This window comes from Microcebus murinus, chromosome 16 (assembly GCF_040939455.1).
Source record: "Microcebus murinus isolate Inina chromosome 16, M.murinus_Inina_mat1.0, whole genome shotgun sequence".
Classification (NCBI taxonomy): Eukaryota; Metazoa; Chordata; class Mammalia; order Primates; family Cheirogaleidae; genus Microcebus; species Microcebus murinus.
In genome coordinates, this window is record NC_134119.1 from 30,661,448 (window position 1) to 30,680,638 (window position 19,191).

Below are 19,191 nucleotides of genomic sequence, written 5' to 3' on the forward strand. Positions count from 1 at the left end.
GCAAAGCAGGCTAAATGTTTATCAACAGATAACTAGTAAAAGAAATTACACTTTATCTACACAATGGAATATTCATGCAGCTGTTAAACAAAATGATGATTCTGAATGTACTGATATGAATTATTCTCCAAAATATACTGCTAACTGAAATAAGCAAAGAACAGATCAACATGTATAAAATAACTTTGGTGTAGAAAGAATACATATATTTATAAATACATGAAAGATCTCTGGGAAGTTACAGAACATATTGCTAAGAGTGACTGTCTTTAGGGAAGAAACTGAAAAACTAGGCAACCTGGGAAAAACGAAGAACTACTTCTCACCACACACCATTTAACTTTTTAAATTTTATACCATAAGCATATATTATCTACTCCAAAAAAAAAAGAAAATTTGGCCGGGCGCTGTGGCTCACGCCTGTAATCCTAGCTCTTGGGAGGCCGAGGCGGGCGGATTGCTCAAGGTCAGGAGTTCAAAACCAGCCTGAGCGAGACCCCGTCTCTACTATAAATAGAAAGAAATTAATTGGCCAACTGATATATATATAAAAAAAAAATTAGCCGGGCATGGTGGCGCATGCCTGTAGTCCCAGCTACCCGGGAGGCTGAGGCAGAAGGATCACTCGAGCCCAGGAGTTTGAGGTTGCTGTGAGCTAGGCTGACGCCACGGCACTCACTCTAGCCCGGGCAACAAAGTGAGACTCTGTCTCAAAAAAAAAAAAAAAAAAAAAGAAAAAAAAAAAAAAAAAAAGAAAATTTATCCTTGAAAAGCCTGCAAAATCACCCCAAACCACAGTATGTATTTATGCTTATATATATCTTTATATGCATGAGCTCATGCTCAGTACAGTTAGAAAATCACTGAGCTAGACAAAAGTATGGAATAAAAGGAAAATCTATACACCAAGGTATAGACATTCAAACCAATCTGCCTTTGAGAGAACTACAAAATCCACAAAGGAAAATGGAAAATGCGAAAATACTTAAAGAGTTTACTCCATTCTGTCTTACTGTTAATAACAATAACTTACCTCTTTTGTGTACTTACTATGCATGAAGCACTATTCTAAGTGCTTTAAACATGGTATTTTACTTAATCCTCAAAACAACTTTATGAGGCTGGCACTAATGTTATCCCCATGTCACAAATGAGGAAACCAAGAACCTTGCCCAAGGTCACATAGTTATTAAGTGGCAGAGGCACAATTTGAGTGCTTGCTCTCATCTACTAGGTTACTAAATTAAGTCCCTATAATCTTAACCCTAACCTAGGAATCAGGTCCCAAAGTAAACACTCATATTCAGTGCCCATACGATATGCTTCCACCACACACTGAAGACTTCTTTCCTATCCTAAGGATTATAAGGCATTTCTTTTGCATATTTGTGATGTCCATGAAAAAGAAACAAAATAGAAGCTAACAGCTCCTCTTATCTTCATCTCCGAAATAATTCAGTAAACGAGACATGAATATATACGTTATCCCATTTACTGTGCCAACAGAACACTAAGCAGTAGGCTTTAAAACAAATAAATTAGCTTGGTTGATGGCAGCTCAGTGACAGTGAGGCTAAAGTCATGAGTTCAGCTATTCCTTAGCCAGCTCTTCTGAGCCCCCTGGCCACATGGAGCCTTCAATCTCCAGCCCAAACACAAGGTATACTGCCCCCATGGTGACTTAGGGGTTAAGGAGTAACTCATGCAAATCAGTCCCTACCACCAAGAAAATGACAGCAGACCAGCTCTCTCTCCTCTCTGCAGGAAATATTCATTATTCTCCCTTTCCTATCTAATCTCCTTCTGCTTATTTTCCTAGGAACCTGTTTTATAGGGGGAACTCGAGAGTGGGTATCAGTGGATTCACCTGACCTAGAAAAATAGAAATTAGAGCTGGGGATCGTAGGGCCCACCAGTAGTCCCAGCTAATCCAGAGGCTGAGGCAGTAGGATCACTTGAGCCCAGGTGTTCAAGGTTGCAATGAGCTATGATCGTGCCTATGAACAGCCACTGTACTCCAGCCTGGGAAACAGGGTGAGACTCTGTCTTTAAAAAAAGAAAAAACAGGCCGGGCTTGATGGCTCACACCTGTAATCCTAGCTGTCTCGGAGGCTGAGGTGGGTGGATCACTGAAGGTCAGGAGTTCGAAACCAGCCTGAGCAAGAGCGAGACCCTGTCTCTACTAAAAAATAGAAACAGGCCGGGCTTGGTGGCTCACACCTGTAATCCTAGCACTCTGGGAGGCTAAGGCGGGCAGATTGCTCGAGGTCAGGAGTTCGAAACCAGCCTGAGCAAGAGCAAGACACCATCTCTACTATAAATAGAAAGAAATTAATTGGGCAACTAATATATCTAGAAAAAATTAGCCGGGCATGGTGGCGCATGCCTGTAGTCCCAGCTACTACGGAGGCTGAGGCAGGAGGATTGCTTAAGCCCAGGAGTTTCAGGTTGCTGTGAGCTAGGCTGATGCCACGGCACTCACTCTAGTCTGGGCAACAAAGCAAGACCTGGGCAACAAAGCAAGACTCTGTCTCAAAAAAAAACCACAAAAAACAAATAAAAATTAGAAACAAATTAATTGGCCAGCTAAAAATATATAGATAAAAAAATTAGCCAGGCTCAGGAGGCCGAGGCAGAAGGATCCCTTGAGCCCAGGAGTTTGAAGTTGCTGTGAGCTAGGCTGACGCCACGGCACTCACTCTAGCCCAGGCAACAGAGTGAAACTTTGTCTCAAAAAAAAAAAGAAAGAAAAAACAAAACAAACAAACAAACAAAAAACACAAAGGACTACTATCCAGAATCTACAAGGAACTCAAACAACTGAATACACACCCACAAAAAAAACATAAACTCACTGAAAAGAGCACAGAGGAGGCTGGGCACAGTGGCTCATTTGGGAGGTCAAGGCAGGAGGATCACTTAAGGCCAGGAGTTTCAAGATCAGCCTGGAAAAGATCGCAAGACCCTATTTCTACAAAAAATAGAAAAATTAGGCCAGGAACGGTGGCTCACACCTGTAATCCTAGCACTCTGGGAGGCTGAGGCGGGAGGATTGCTCGAGGTTAGGAGTTCAAGACCACCCTGATCGAGAGCGAGAACCCATCTCTACTAAAAATAAAAACAAATTAATCGGCCAACTAAAAATATATAGAAAAAATTAGCCAGGCATGGTGGTGCATGCCAGTAGTCCCAGCTACTCTGGAGGCTGAGGCAGGAGGATCGCTTGAGCCCAGGAGTTTGAGGTTGCCGTGAGGCAACATTGCTTTTTAGACAGCGAGATTCTGTCTAAAAAAAAACAGAAAAATTAGCCATGCATGGTGATGAATGCCTATAGTCCTAGCTACTTGGGAGGCTGAGGCAGGAAGATCGCTTGAACCCAGGAGTTTGAAGTTGTAGTGAGCTCTGATGATGCCACTGCACTCTATCCTGGGCAACAGAAGGAGTATCTCAAAAAAGAAAGAAAAAAAGTGGGGAAAGGATACCCAATAAGCATATGAAAAGATGCTCAACTCACTCAACAGAGAAATGCAAGTTAAAACCACAATGAGATACCATCTTATACCAGTCAGAATGGCTATTATTAAAAAGTAAAAAAATAGCATGTGTTCTTGCCAAAACTTAGATTTAAAAAAAAAAAAAAAAAAATAAAAAAAATAAAAAAAATAAAAAATAAAAAAAAATAGCATGTTGACAAGTATGCAGAGAAAAGGTAACCCTTATACATTGTTGGTGGGAATGTATATTAGTACAACCTCTAAGGAAAACTGTATGGAGATGTCTCAAAGAACTAAAAATAGAACTATCATTTGATCTAGCAATCTCACTACTGGGTATCCACCCAAAGGAAAAGAAAAGATTATATCAAAAAGATACCTGCACTTGTATGTCTACCGCAGCAATATTCAAAATAGCCAAGATATGGCCCGGGTGTGGTGACTCACACCTCTAATTCTAGCACTCTGGGAAGCTGAGGTGGGCGGATCACTCAAGGTCAGGAGTTCGAAACCAGCCTGAGCAAGACCCCGTCTCTACCAAAAATAGAAAGAAATTTGCAGCAGACCTTCACTGACAGAGCAAAAAAGAAAGATAGAAAAATTAATTTTAAAATATAAAAGAATAAGATTTAATATAAAAGAAAAAAAAAGAAATTAATCGACCAACTAAAAATATATATACAAAAAATTAGCCGGGCATGGTGGCGCATGCCTGTAGTCCCAACTACTCGGGAGACTGAGGCAGTAGGATCACTTGAGCCCAGGAGATTGAGGTTGCTGTGAGCTAGGCTGACGCCACGGCACTCACTCTAGCCTGAGCAACAAAGTGAGACTCTGTCTCAAAAAAAAAAACAAACAAACAAACAAAAAAAAATATCCAAGATATGGAATCAATCTAAGTACCCATCAATGGATGACTAGATAAAGAAAATGTGGTATATGATATATTAATACCAAGGAATATTACTCAACCATAAAAATGATGAAATCATATCTTTTGCAGCAACATGGATGGAACTTAAGGCCTTTATCCTAAATGACTTGACTCAGAAAGTCAAATACAGCATATTTTCACTTATAAGTGGGAGCTAAATAATGTGTATACATGGACACAGAGAATAGACTAATAGTCAGTAGAGACTTGGGAGTGGGACAGGGGTTGAGGGATAAGAAATTACCTAATAGGTACAATGTACACTATTCAGATGATGGCTATACTCAAGCCTAAACTTCACTGCTATGTAATATATGTGTGTAACAAAACTGCACTTGTACTCCCTAAATCCATAAAAATAAAAAATAAGAATAAGATAAAAAAATAGAAATTAGAAATCACTGAGGATGATGGCTGGGAAGATAATAAGAAATACCTGTAAAAGAATCTACATCTGTAGACCAAAAAGGAAGTTCTTCATGTTGAGAAACAATTTTTTAATTTAATTTTTTAGAGACAGGGTCTCACTCTGTCATCCAGGTTACAGTGCAGTGACATTCATAGCTCACTGTAACCTTGAATTTCTGGGTCCAAGTGATCCTCCAGCCTTAGCCGCCAAAGTAGCTAGGACCACAGGTGCCCACCACCATGCCCAGCTAATATTTTTATTTTTCTGTAGAGACAGGGTCTCACTATGTTGCCCAGGCTGGTCTCAAACTCCTGGCCTCAAGTGATCCTCCCACCTTGGACTCCCAAAGTGCTAGGATTACAGGCCTGAGCCACCATGGCCAGCAAATTTTAGATTTCTTTTTTTTTTTTTTTTTTTTTTTGACACAGAGTCTCACTCTGTTGCCAGGGCTAGAGTGCCATGGCTCAGCCTTACTCACAGCAACCTCAAACTCCTGGACTCGAGCGATCCTCCTGCCTCAGCCTCCCAAGTAGCTGGGACTACAGGCATGCGTCAACATGCCCAGCTAATTTTATATATATATATATATATATATATATATTTTTTTTTTTTTTTTGGAGACAGAGTCTCACTTTGTTGCTAAGGCTAGAGTGAGTGCCGTGGCATCAGCCTAGCTCACAGCAACCTGAAACTCCTGGGCTCAAGCAATCCTTCTGCCTCAGCTTCCCGAGTAGCTGGGACTACTGGCATGCACCACCATGCCCGGCTAATTTTTTCTATATATTTTTAGTTGGCCAATTAATTTCTTTCTATTTATAGTAGAGATAGTGTCTTGCTCTTGCTCAGGCTGGTTTCGAACTCCTGACTTTAAGCAATCCACCCGCCCTGGCCTCTCGTGAGCCACAGTGCCCAGCCTCTATATATTTTTACTTGGCTAATTAATTTCTTTCTATTTTTAGAAATATATTTTCAGTTAGCCAATTAATTTCTTTCTATTTATAGTAGAGACAGGGTCTTGCTCTTGCTCAGGCTGGTTTCAAACTCCTGACCTCGAGCAATCCTCCCACCTCGGCCTCCCAGAGTGCTAGGATTACAGGAGTGAGCCACCGCACCTGGCCCCGCCTAGATTTCTTGTAAAGAAAATAGTCTCTCTCCCTCCACATCCAAATTGTAAGCAACCTAATTTTAAATATTTTTTCAACCTCCTCCCCAATATTTAAAATATTTAAAATATTTTAATCAGATCGGACACGGTGGCTCAAGCCTGTAGTCCTAGCGTTCTGGGAGGCTAGGGCGGGTGGATCGTTTTGAGCTCAGGAGTTTGAGACCTGCCTTCAGCAAGAGCAAGAGCGAGATCCCATCTCTACTAAAAATACAAAGAAGTTAACTGGACAAGCTAACACATATAGAAAAAATTAGCCAGGCATGGTGGCACATGCCTGTAGTCCCAGCTACCCAGGAGGCTGAGGCAGAAGAATCAGTTGAGTCCAGGAATTTGAGGTTGCTGTGAGCTACGCTGACTCCATGGCACTCTAGCCAGGGCAACAAAGTGAGACTCTGTCTCAAAATAAATAAATAAATATTTTAGTCAAAAGAAATATTGGCACAGTAATTTTTTTCATCAAAATCCTGAATTGATGGGCATTTATTGAAACCTTAAAATCTGTACCCCCATAATATGCCAAAATAAAAAAAATAATTAAAAAAAAAAAAAAAAATCCTGAATTGGGCTGGGCGCGGTGGCTCACGCCTGTAATCCTAGCTCTTGGGAGGCCGAGGCGGGCGGATAGCTCAAGGTCAGGAGTTCAAAACCAGCCTGAGCAAGAGCGAGACCCCGTCTCTACTACAAATAGAAAGAAATTAATTGGCCAACTGATATATATATAAAAAATTAGCCGGGCATGGTGGCCCATGCCTGTAGTCCCAGCTACTTGGGAGGCTGAGGCAGAAGGATCGCTCGAGCCCAGGAGTTTGAGGTTGCTGTGAGCTAGGCTGACTCCACGGCACTCACTCTAGCCTGGACAACAAAGCGAGACTCTGTCTCAAAAAAAAAAAAAAAAAAAAAAAAAATCCTGAATTGTGTCAAACAGTAGAGTTGATTAGGAAAATTAAAAAGAAGTGAATAGTAGGAGCCTTTGAATTCTCCAGGAATGCCTTGCTGTCACTCTCTTTTCTGCCCAGTTGTCTACAATCAACCCCAGACTGGTCGGGAATGATGTCAGTCCTTCCCAAGCCCAGGGCTCACCTGTCTCATGCTGTAGGCAAAGAGGAAGCCGATGTTGTACTGAACTTCCCGGAGCAAGGACACTGTTTGGAGGTGATCTTCCTCTGTCTCACCACAAAAGCCAGCAATGAAGTCACTGCTGAGGCTCACACCTGTGACACACGACAAAGGACAAAGGACAACAGGTTGCTGCTGCTTACCTTAAAGAAAAGCCTTTGGCATTTATGGATTACAGAAGGAAGGATCACAATTGTAAGGCCTTTCTTGGGACTATTCAGCCCATGTACAAGGAAAACAAAACAGTTGGTATACAGTAAGAGGGGATGGACCTGCTCATCTATGTCAGAGATCAGCTTCTCAGACTATATTCCCCTCAGCACTAGAAAAGGTGTTTTCCCTTCAAAAGCTAGATTTAGAAACACAATAGGAGTCTACGTTTTCAAATTGGTCCTGCTTTTACCAGGGACCTTGCAGTGCCTGACACATATGTATACTCCTGAATTTAGTTTGATGTTATAGTCACCGACGACAGTAATAGCAATAACTGCCAGTTACTAAATACTTACAAAATATTAATACTACATTTTACTATCCATTTAATTATCTCAACAATCCAATGAGGTGAGTACTTTTAACTCCATCTTAGAGATGAGGAAACTACAGCCCAGAAAAGTGAATATTTGTATCTGTTGTCACACAACCTGTAACAGTGGAGCTCAACCCAAAGTCGGTACACCTAGCTTCCACATTACCCTGCCCCAAAATAAATGTATCTGTGCATAATACAAGTTACAATAATTAGAAATTAGAAATATGGGAAAATAATGTAGGCACTGTCAACCAAATCTAAACTAAAATACTACAGAGTAATTTTATTAGGAAGAAGGGGAAAGAGAAGAGGGAGTAAGGGTTACAGTAAAAGAAAAGGAAATATTTCTAAAACTTACAGTATAACCTGGGCAACATAACAAGATTCTGCCTCTACAAAAAATAGAAACATTAGCTGGCCATGATGGTACATGCCTATAGTCCCAGCTACTTGGGAGACTAAGGTGAAAGGATCACTTGAGCTCAGGAGTGTGAGGTTGCAGTGAGCTATAATGATGCCACTGCACTCTAGCCAGGGCAACACAGTGAGATCCAGTCTCAAAAAATAAAATTAAATAAATAAAATGTTAAAATAAAATAAAACAAAATTTATAGTAATAAATTGCCATAAAGTTAGTCAGAAAAAGCAAGTGCTTTTAAAGATAATAATCCTCCAAAATCAGAACTAATTTAGACCAGAACTTTGTCAGCTTATATAGAGGCTTACAAGAAGGAATACAGTCTTTCTCATATGTCCAGAAACACAAAGACCACAAAAGAGAAATCTCTTTAGTCTTGAGGCCAAAGCTGATTCACAATTCTGAGTATTTCTAGCAGGATAAAGACATCAAAAAATGAGAAAGATGTGGCTCACACCTGTAACCCTAGCACTCTGGGAGGCCGAGGTGGGCAGATTGCTTGAGATCAGGAGTTAGAAACCAGCCTGAGCAAGAGCGAGACCCCGTCTCTACTATAAATAGAAAGAAATTAATTGGCCAACTAACATATATAGAAAAAATTAGCCAGGCATGGTGGCGCATGCCTGTAGTTCCAGCTACTCGGGAAGCTGAGGCAGCAGGATTGCTTGAGCCCAGGAGTTTGAGGTTGCTGTGAGCTAGGCTGACGCCATGGCACTCACTCTAGCCTGGGCAAAAAAGTGAGACTCTGTCTCAAAAAAAATAAAATTAAAAAATAAGAAAGGCCGGGCGCGGTGGCTCACGCCTGGAACCCTGGCACTCTGGGAGGCCGAGGCGGGCGGATTGCTCGAGGTCAGGAGTTTGAAACCAGCCTGAGCATGAGCGAGACCCCGTCTCTACTATAAATAGAAAGAAATTAATTGGCAAACTAATATATATAGAAAAAATTAGCCAGGCGTGGTGGTGCATGCCTGTAGTCCCAGCTACTCGGGAGGCTGAGGCAGGAGGATTGCTTGAGCCCAGGAGTTTGAGGTTGCATAAGCTAGGCTGACGACACGGCACTCACTCTAGCCTGGGCAACAAAGTGAGACTCTGTCTCAAAAAAAAAAAAACAAAGAAAAGAGTAGAAGGAGAAGGATGGGGAGGGGAAGGAGGAGAGAGAGAGAGAAAGAAATGAAGAGGAGCAAAGTAAGTATAAAACTGGCCAGGCACAAAGGCTCATGCCTGTAATCCTAGCACTTTAGGGAGCTGAGACAACTGCTTGAGGCCAGGAGTTCGAGACCAGCCTGAGCAAGAGCAAGACCCCATCTCTACCAAAAATATGAAAATTAGCTGGGCATGGTAGCACACACCTATAGTCCCAGCTACTCAGGAGGCTAATGGAGGAGGATCATTTGAGCTCAGGACTTCGAGGTTGCAGTGAGCTATGACGATGCCACTGCACTCTAGCACAGGTGATAAAGACCCTATCTCAAAATAAATAAATAAAATTTTAAAATAAATAAATTAAAAATAAATTTAAAAATTAGCCTGGTGCTGTGGCACACACTTGTAGTCTCAGCTACTTGGGAGGCTGAGGCAGGAGGACTGCTTGAGTCCGGGAGTTTGAGGTTGCACTGAGCTATGATAATGCCCCTGCACTCCTCTAGCCTGGGTGACAAAGTGAGATCCTGTCTCAAAAAAAAAAAAAAGAAGTATGAAATAGTGTCACAAGGAAATACCAAAGCTGTTGGTTTGTTGGCTGTCTGAATCTAACCAAGAAGACTGTGGTCACTGGTAAAATAACGTGCTCTGCAGAATACATTTTTAAACATACCTGGAATAGATGCTCTGATATGGTGAACTAATTCCACATAAGCTTCTCTTGAATATCTGCAATAAAGAACAAAAAGAAAAGGCCTATATGAACCAATCTTTTAAAAGAATGTTACAAAAACATAACACTATAGATTCCCACACATAATCACTTCTCATCCACATGGCGCAGCACAAGAGTAGGCTAAATTATCCAAAAGAGCCCTTTTGGCCAGACGCAGTGGCTCGCACCTGTAATCCCAGCACTTTGGGAAGCTGAGGCAGGAGGATCCCTTGAGGCTAGAAGTTTGAGACCAGCCTGGACAACAAAGGGAGACCCCATATCTACAGAAACAGCCAGGCGTGGTGGTGCACAACTGTAGTCCTATGATAGGGAACCAGCAGGCCCTTCTCAATAAGGAGTTATTCAGACCTGAACCAAGATCTCTGATGAAACAGGAGCAGTGGAAAGACCAGACAAAACCAGCTAGAACCATGATGGCCACAAAAAATCACTGCTCATTACACCCTGGTTATAATATATTTGCATACTAAAAGAAACTCCCACCAGTGCCATGACAGTTTACAAATGGCATGGCAACTCCAGGAATTTACCCTATATGGTTTAAAAGGGGAAGGGACCCTCAGTTCTGGGAAGTCCCCACCCCATTCCCAGAAATCATATGAACAATCCTCCTTCCGCTTAGCATAAAATTAAATAGAAACTCACAAAGTGCTACTCTCTGTTGCTCTGAGAGCTGCTGTTCTATCTATAGAGCAGCCTCCTTTGTTTTTCTTTTCTTGCTTCAATAAACTTGCTTTTGCCTTAACTCTGTTAGCTCACTCTTGAATTCTTTCCTATGTGAAGCAAAGAACCCTCTTAGCCTTCAGGTCAGACCCTAGTTTTGGGGTCTACTTTTCTGTATCAGTCCCAGCTGAGGAGGGAGAATTGCTTGAGTCCAGGAGTTCAAGGCTGTAGTGAGCTATGATCTTGCCACTACACTCCAGCCTAGGCAACAAAGTGAGACCCTGTTTCAAAAAAAAGGAAAGAAAGGAAAGCCCTTTTGATCCAAGCTCCATATTGTAATTTTTTTTTTAATTTTGAATTTTTTTAGAGATACAGTCTCACTCTTTCGCCCAGGCTGGAGTACAGTAACCCAAACATAGCTCATTACAAGCTGAAATTCCTGGGCTCAAGTGATCCACCTGCCTTGGCCCACACCTAGCTTTTTACATTAGGATACATTCTCCCTTCATTCTAACCTCTGCAATTCTTATTATTCCCAAAGAAAGTGAACACATAGAGCTACAGCTAAATTCTAAGACCTTTCTAAACATTGAAATCAAGAAAAATAATAACATTAAATCCTAAAACCTAACAAAACTTTAATGTTAAAAGTTAAAGGTGGCCAGGCGCGGTGGCTCATGCATGTAATCCTAGCACTCTGGGAGGTCAAGACAGGAGGATCGCTCAAGGTCAGGAGTTCAAAACCAGCCTGAGCAACAGCGAGACCTGGTCTCTACTATAAAATAGAAAGAAATTAATTGGCCAAATAATATATATAGAAAAAATTAGCCGAGCATGGTGGCACATGTCTGTAGTCCCAGCTACTCGGGAGGCTGAGGCAGAAGGATCGCTTGAGCCCAGGAGTTTGAGGTTGCTGTGAGCTAGGCTGACGCCATGGCACTCACTCTAGCCTGGGCAACAAAGCGAGACTCTGTCTCAAAAAAAAAAAAAAAAAAAAAAGTTAAAGGATTGCCCAGGTGCAGTGGCTCATGCCTGTAATCCTAGCACTCTGGGAGGCCCAGGAGGGAGGATCACTCAAGGTCAGGAGTTCGAAACCAGCCTGAGCAAGAGCGGGACCCCCTCTCTACTAAAAATAGAAAGGAATTAATTGGACAACTAAATATATATAAAAAAAATTAGTCAGGCATGGTGGCACATGCCCATAGTCCCAGCTACTCAGGAGGCTGAGACAGAAGGATTGCTTGACCCCGGGAATGTGCGGCTGCTGTGAGCTAGTCTGATGCCACGGCACTCTAGCCGGGGCAACAGAGTGAGACTCTGTCTCAAAAAAAAAAAAAAAAAAAAAAAAGTTAAAGGATTATAATCTCAAACAGAGTGAGCCACACCACACGGGCTTTAATGAAAAATACATGCTAACCATGTGAAAATAATTGACCCAGTCCTTAATCTATGCTTATGGAGTGAGCAGAAGCAAGTTCTAATGTCTAGAGGCTAACTCATACAGTAAACATTTATTGGGCAGCTCCTATGTGCCATGCACTATACTAGGTTCTTAGCAACATAGATACTGTTTGGTCATTAAGGGAACATGGAAGGGTGTGGGATGTTCCCTTTCCAAGAATGTCTGACCCCCTCCGCATGGCCTCCAATACACGGCTGCTTCCACTCTGGGCTGGCAGATGGATCTGTTTACAGATGTTGTCTCTCTCATGAATCAGCTGCAGAACCTGATTAAATAGAACACATTACAGATTATCAAAGTGTCACCAAAGAATCTTGCAAAAAGGAATCTTACTCTTACTGTTTCTCTTCCAAGGTTAATTTTCCAATAATTAAGAGGCTGATTAAACCCGAGTAGCTGGGTCACCATGCCCGGCTAATTTTTTTCTATATACATTTTAGTTGGCCAATTAATTTCTTTTTATTTTTAGTAGAGAAGGTCTCGCTCTTGCTCAGGCTGGTCTCAAACTCATGACCTTGAGCAACCCGCCCACCTTGGCCTCCCAGAGTGCTAGGATTACAGGCGTGAGCCACCACACCAGGCCAGAAATGTTCTTAATAGCATCTAGAATGGTGAACCCTTTCCAGAAGGTTTTCAATTGACTTTGCCCAGATCCATCAAAGGAATGACTATCTATGGCAGCTATTGCTTTACAAAATGCATTTCTTAAATAAGACTTGAAAGTATAAGTGACTCCTTGATCCATAGGCTACAAAAATGATGTTGTGTTAGCAAGCATGAAGATGACATTAATCTCCTTGTATGTCTCCATCAGAGCTCTTGGGGGACTAGTTACTTTGTCAATGAGCAATAATATTTTGAAAGAAATTTTTTTTCTGGGCAGTAGGTCTCAACAGTGAGTTTTAAAGTAATCAGTAAACCAAGCTATAAATGGATGTGCTGTCATCCAGACTTTGTTGTTCCATTTATAGAGCACAAGTAGAGAAGATTTAGCATAATCTTTGAGGACTATCAGATTTTCAGAATGGTAAATGAGCACTGGTTCAACTTAAAGACACCAGCTGGGTTACGCTCTAACAAGAGAGTCAGCCTGGCCGGGCGCTGTGGCTCACGCCTGTAATCCTAGCTCTTGGGAGGCCGAGGCGGGCGGATTGCTCAAGGTCAGGAGTTCAAAACCAGCCTGAGCGAGACCCCGTCTCTACTATAAATAGAAAGAAATTAATTGGCCAACTGATATATATATAAAAAAAAAATTAGCCGGGCATGGTGGCGCATGCCTGTAGTCCCAGCTACCCGGGAGGCTGAGGCAGAAGGATCACTCGAGCCCAGGAGTTTGAGGTTGCTGTGAGCTAGGCTGACGCCACGGCACTCACTCTAGCCTGGGCAACAAAGTGAGACTCTGTCTCAAAAAAAAAAAAAAAAAAGAGAGTCAGCCTGTCCTTTGAAGCTCTGAAGCCAGGCATTGACTTCTCTCTAGCATAAAAGTCCTAGACGGCACCTTCTTCCAATATAAGGCTGTTTCATCTGCATTGAAAAACTGCTGTTTAGTGTAGCGACCTTCATCAATTGTTTTAGGTAGATCTTCTGGATAATTTGCTGCTGCTTCTACATCAGCACTTGCTGCTTTACCTTGTACTTTTATGTGCAGGTAAAGATGGCTTCTTTCCTTAAACCTCACAAACCAAACTCTGCTAGCTTCAGACTTTTCTCCTACCGCTTCCTCACTGCTCTCAGCCTTCAACAGAATTGAAAACAGTTAGGAATTAGGCCTTGGCTTAAGGGAATGTCATGGCTGGTTTGATCTTCTATTCAGACCACTACAACTTTCTCCGTATCAGCAAAAGGACTTTTGCTTTCTTATCATTTGTTTGTTCAATGGAGTAGCACTTTTAATTTCATTCAAGAACTTTTCCTTTTCATTTACAGTTTGGCTGTTTGGCACAAGAGGCCTAGCTTTTGGCTTATCTCAGATTTCGACTTGCCTTCCTCACTAAGCTTTATCATTTCTAGCTTTTAGTTTCAAGTAAGAGATGTGCAACTCTTCCTTTCACTTGAACACTTAGAGGCCATTGTAGGGTTATTAATTGGCCTAATTTCAATACTGTCATGTCACAGGGAATAGGGAGGCCTGAGGAGAAGGAGAGAGATTGGGAAACAGCTGGCTGATTAAGGTCACCATCATATATGGGCATGACTGGTAGTGCACCAAAACAATGACAATAGTAACCATAACAGACATAATAATAATGAAAGTCAGAAATATGGTGAGAATTACCAAAATGTGACACAGAGACATGAAGTGAACACACGGTCTTGGAAAAAAACAGTGCCAACAGATTTGTTCAACATAGGGTTGCACAAACCTTCAATTTGTAAAAAATGCAAGATCTGCAAAACCCAATAAAGCAAAGCACAATAAAACAAGGTATGCCAATATATTTATTTTACATAGGTAAAACAATCCAAAACAGGAGGTATTAACCCCGTTTTACAGATGAAGATGAAAAGTTGAAAAGGTAGCACACCTGCTGGTAAAGCAGTGGAAGAGTTGGGATTTGAACCCAGGTCTCTCTGAGGCTAAAGTCTTAGCTATTTCTCACCACACCATATTGCCTCCCTTCCTGTCCTCCCACGCCACCATTACCACCACCACCACTAACACAACCATGCAGCTGTCCACCTTGTAAGAGAACCTCTCTCTGTATAGCCCTTATGGTCCCACAGGTAGTCTTAACCTCCCATTCAATATCAGCCCTATCTCTACCCCTACCTTGGTGGCTTTAAATCTTTCCAAAGGGCCAGTAGATCCAGAAAGTAATATAGCAACAGGCTTCCCCAGGAGGCTCCCCAGCAGGACTCAAGGTCTCTGCTGCACCCCCACCAGGTCGAGCCTTTGACACACTTAAAGATACTGATATCACTTCATCACAGGTAACTAACTGTCAACACCCACCTCATCAGGAAAATCCTTGGGGTGGGGAGAGGTGAAACGAATCCTCATTTCAGGATCTACCCTGGAGACCTGATCCAGAAGGTGCGAAAAACGAAGCCCTCCCTGCTTGGTTTTATAGTTAGTGGTGAAGCCACGGCTGAGGTTGGTAGACACTGCATTGTTGAACTGGACCTCTGAATTGTCCCGAAAACTATTAACATTCTGACCAAGAAGTGTCACTTCTTTCAGCCCCTAGAAAAGGGAAAATATATTGAAAACAAGTTTGTTGGGAAGCTTTATGATGAATCACTAATTAAAAATTAGCTGAACTTACCAAAAGCCATGATGGAGATGTACAAAGAAATTAATGTTGTTTTCATGCCTGCTAATACAACATCATTTTTACAGCCCACAGATCAAGGAGTCATTTCAACTTTCAAGTCTTATTATTTAAGAAATACATTTTATAAGGCTGTATCTGCCACATGTATGTCTTTACGCAATAATTTCATGCTTGGGTATCTTATCTAAAGGAGTGAACTTCAGAATAAAACCTTAGATAAAAATTAATCTTCAAGACTATCTATCTATCTATCTATCTATCTATCTATCTATCTATCTATCTATCTATTTATTTATTTATTTATTTAGAGACATAGTCTCACTCTGTTGCCCAGGCTAGAGTGCTGTGGCATCAGCCTAGCTCACAGCAACCTCAAACTCCTGGGCTCAAGCAATCCTCCTGCCTAAGCCTCCTGAGTAGCTGGGACTACTACAGGCATGCGCCACCATGCCTGGCTAATTTTTCCTAAATATTTTTAGTTGGACAATTAATTTCTTTCTATTTTTAGCAGAGACGGGGTCTCGCTCTTGCTCAGGCTGGTCTCAAACTCCTGAGCTCAAATCTGCCCACTTTGGCCTCCCAGAGTGCTAGGATTACAGGCGTGAGCCACCGCATCCAGCCAAGACACTATTTAGAATAGCAAAAAAATAAATAAATAAACTAGAACGAACTCAATGTTCAACAATAATGGTTAATTTATGACCCATTCTATCAGTTGAATGCTACATGAGTATATGATGTATTCTCATCAATAATATTTAACCTAAAGGAATTGAGCTTTTATGCCTAACTTCCAGTTACCAGAATTCTGGGGAATCTATTAAATGACAACATGTGGAAGTGATCGGACAAATCCAGACTCATGTCTGATCTCTTCAAAAAGTTAATATATCATTTAAAGCAAACAACAACAAAAAAGTGAAAGGGCTGTTTTAGATTAACAGAGACTGAAAAGATACAACAACCAAATACAACTGCACAAATCTTGACTGGATCTTGGTTTGACAATAAAATAGCAATAAAATATATTTTGGACAACTAAGAAATTTTGAATATGGACTGCTTATTAGATGATATTAGTTAGCTATTAATTTTCTTACATATGATAATGATATTATTGTTATACAGAGAAAAATTATTTTTTAAAGACGAAGTCTCACTCTGTCATCCAGACTGGAGTACAGTGGCACAATCACAGCCTCACTGGAGCCTCCACCTCTTAGGCTCAAGTGATCCTCCTGCCTCAGCCTCCCTACTTGGCAGGACTATAGATGTAAGTCACCATGCCTGGCTGAGAAAAATTATTATTCTTAGGAGATACATAACTGAAGAATCTAGGGTTATGTGTCCTGATATCTACAATTTACTTTCAAATAGTTTGAAAAAAATATATTTATATATGCATGAAGATAGGTGGATAAAGCAAATATGACAAAATGTTAACGATCATGTTTATTATACTAGTTTTTCAACTTGTGTGTTTGAAAATTTGCATTATAAAATATCAGAAAATAATAGTCGTTATACAGACTTTTTTTCTTTTTTTTGAGAGAGTCTCACTCTCTTGCCTGGGCTAGAGTGGTGTGGTGTCAGCCTAGCTCACAGCAACCTCAAACTCCTGGCTCAAGCGATCCTCCTGCCTCAGCCTCCCGAGTAGCTGGGATTACAGGCACACGCTAATGTGCCCAGCTAATTTTTTCTATTTTTAGTTGTTCAGCTAATTTCTTTTCTATAGTAGAGATGGGATCTCGCTCTTGCTCAGGCTGGTCTCGAACTCCTGACCTCAAGCGATCCTCCCACCTCAGCCTCCCAGAGTGCTAGGATTACAGGCGTGAGCCACCTCACCTGGCCTAAAGACTTCTTTTGTAACTTTGACATAATTTCAAATTTGCAGAAATCCTGCAACAATAAAAGAACTCCCACATACTCTTTGCCCAAAATTCATCAATTGTTAACACTGAGCCCCATTTATCATTCACATTCACATATATACATTCTCTCTCTACATACTCTCTTACTACACACACATACATGCAAGCAAACATTTTTTTAAGCTCTGAGAATAAGTTGCAGACACCATATTCTTTTGCCCTTAAATACTTCAGTACATATTTCCTAAAAACAAGGATGTTCTCCTACATAATCAGAGGATAAGTATCAAAATCAGAAATATTGATATACTCCTATTATCTAATCCATATGCCATAAACCAAATGTTACCAATTATCCAAATAATGTCCATTATAATTTTTTCCCCCCAATCAGAATCCTGACCAGGACCATGCAATGCATTTAGCTTTCATGACTCCAGTCTCCATAAAGACTATTTTAGTAAATTGTGACATATTGTTAATCTAAAAAGCAGGATATACTAAATGCAATGTTGATCCTGGATTGGATCCTGGAAAGGAAAAAAGGCGTTAGTGGGGAAACTGGAAAAATACAAATAAAGTCTAAACTCCCTTAACAGTAACAAACCAATACGAATCTCTTAGTTTTGACAAAGGTATCAAAGTTAAGTAACATGTTAACATTAGGAGAAACTCTACATACTACCTCTGCAACTTTTCTGTAAGTGTAAAGTCATTCGAAAATAAAAAGTTTATTTTAGGAAAAAAGCAGGATATAAAACTAAATAAAATTTAGACATATAAAAAGACATAAAAACCAAATGCAGGCCAGGCGCAGTGGCTCACGCCTGTAATCCTAGCACTCTGGGAGGCTGAGGCAGGCGGATCGCTCAAGGTCAGGGGTTCGAAACCAGCCTGAGCAAGAGCCAGACCCCTTCTCTACTATAAATACAAAGGAATTACTTGGCTAACTAATATATATATAGAAAAAATTAGCCAGGCATGGTGGCGCATGCCTGTAGTCCCAGCTACTAGGGAGGCTGAGGCAGGAGGATTGTTTGAGCCAAGGAGTTTGAGGTTGCTGTGAGCTAGTCTGACGCCACAGCACTCACTCTAGCCTGGGTAACAAAGCGAGACTCTGTCTCAAAAAAAATAATAATAAATAAATAAATAAAAACCAAATGCAGAAAGATTTAAGGGACAACTGGGAAAATTTGAATAAGGATGGACTGGGATGAGGTGGTATTTAGCAATTTTTGTTAATCTTACTAGAAGAACTAATGGCACTAAAAAATTCTGATTTTTTAGGGATGCATAATTGCTTAAGGGTAAAATGCCATGTTCTATTTTGAAATACTTTATTAATAAGAAAAATATAGGCTGGGTGTGGTGACTAATGCCTATAATCCCAGGCAGGAGGATCACTGGAGGCCCAAGTTGAAGACCAGCCTAGACAATAGAGTCTCTACAAAAAATTTTAAAAATTAGCTGGGTGTGGTGGCATGTACCTGTAGTCCCAGCTACTCAGGAGGCTGAGGCAGGAGGATCACTAGAGCCCACAAATTTGAAGTTACAGTGAGCTGTGATGATGCCACTGGACGCTGGCCTAGGCAACAGCGCAAGACCCTGTCTCAAAAAAAGAAAGAAAAAAAGAAAAAAATAGATGAAACAAATATGGCAAAATATAAAAATTGTTAAATTCCGGTGATTGCCAACTGGGAGAGAGGGGTCATTATACTATGCTCTCTTTTCTGTGTATTTCAGTATTTTTTTTTTTGAGACAAGAGTCTCGCTTTGTTGCCCAGGCTAGAGTGAGTGCCATGGCATCAGCCTAGCTCACAGCAACCTCAAACTCCTGGGCTCAAGCAATCCTCCTGCCTCAGCCTCCCTAGTACCTGGGAATACAGGCATGCGCCACCATGCCCAGCTAATTTTTTCTAAATATTTTTAGTTGGACAATTAATTTCTTTCTATTTTTAGCAGAGATGGGGTCTCGC

General features: G+C 41.1%; 1 protein-coding gene across 1 annotated transcript in view; it reads right to left on the reverse strand.

Annotated features, from left to right (window-relative positions):
* Positions 1 to 19,191, reverse strand: part of CDK5RAP1 (CDK5RAP1 mitochondrial tRNA methylthiotransferase) — a 38,319-nt gene that overhangs the window by 7,751 nt on the left and 11,377 nt on the right. Inside the window, 4 exon segments of the mRNA XM_020281747.2 lie at positions 7,083 to 7,213; positions 9,882 to 9,937; positions 12,237 to 12,334; positions 15,023 to 15,253. Coding sequence (XP_020137336.2) covers positions 7,083 to 7,213; positions 9,882 to 9,937; positions 12,237 to 12,334; positions 15,023 to 15,253 — 516 coding nt within the window.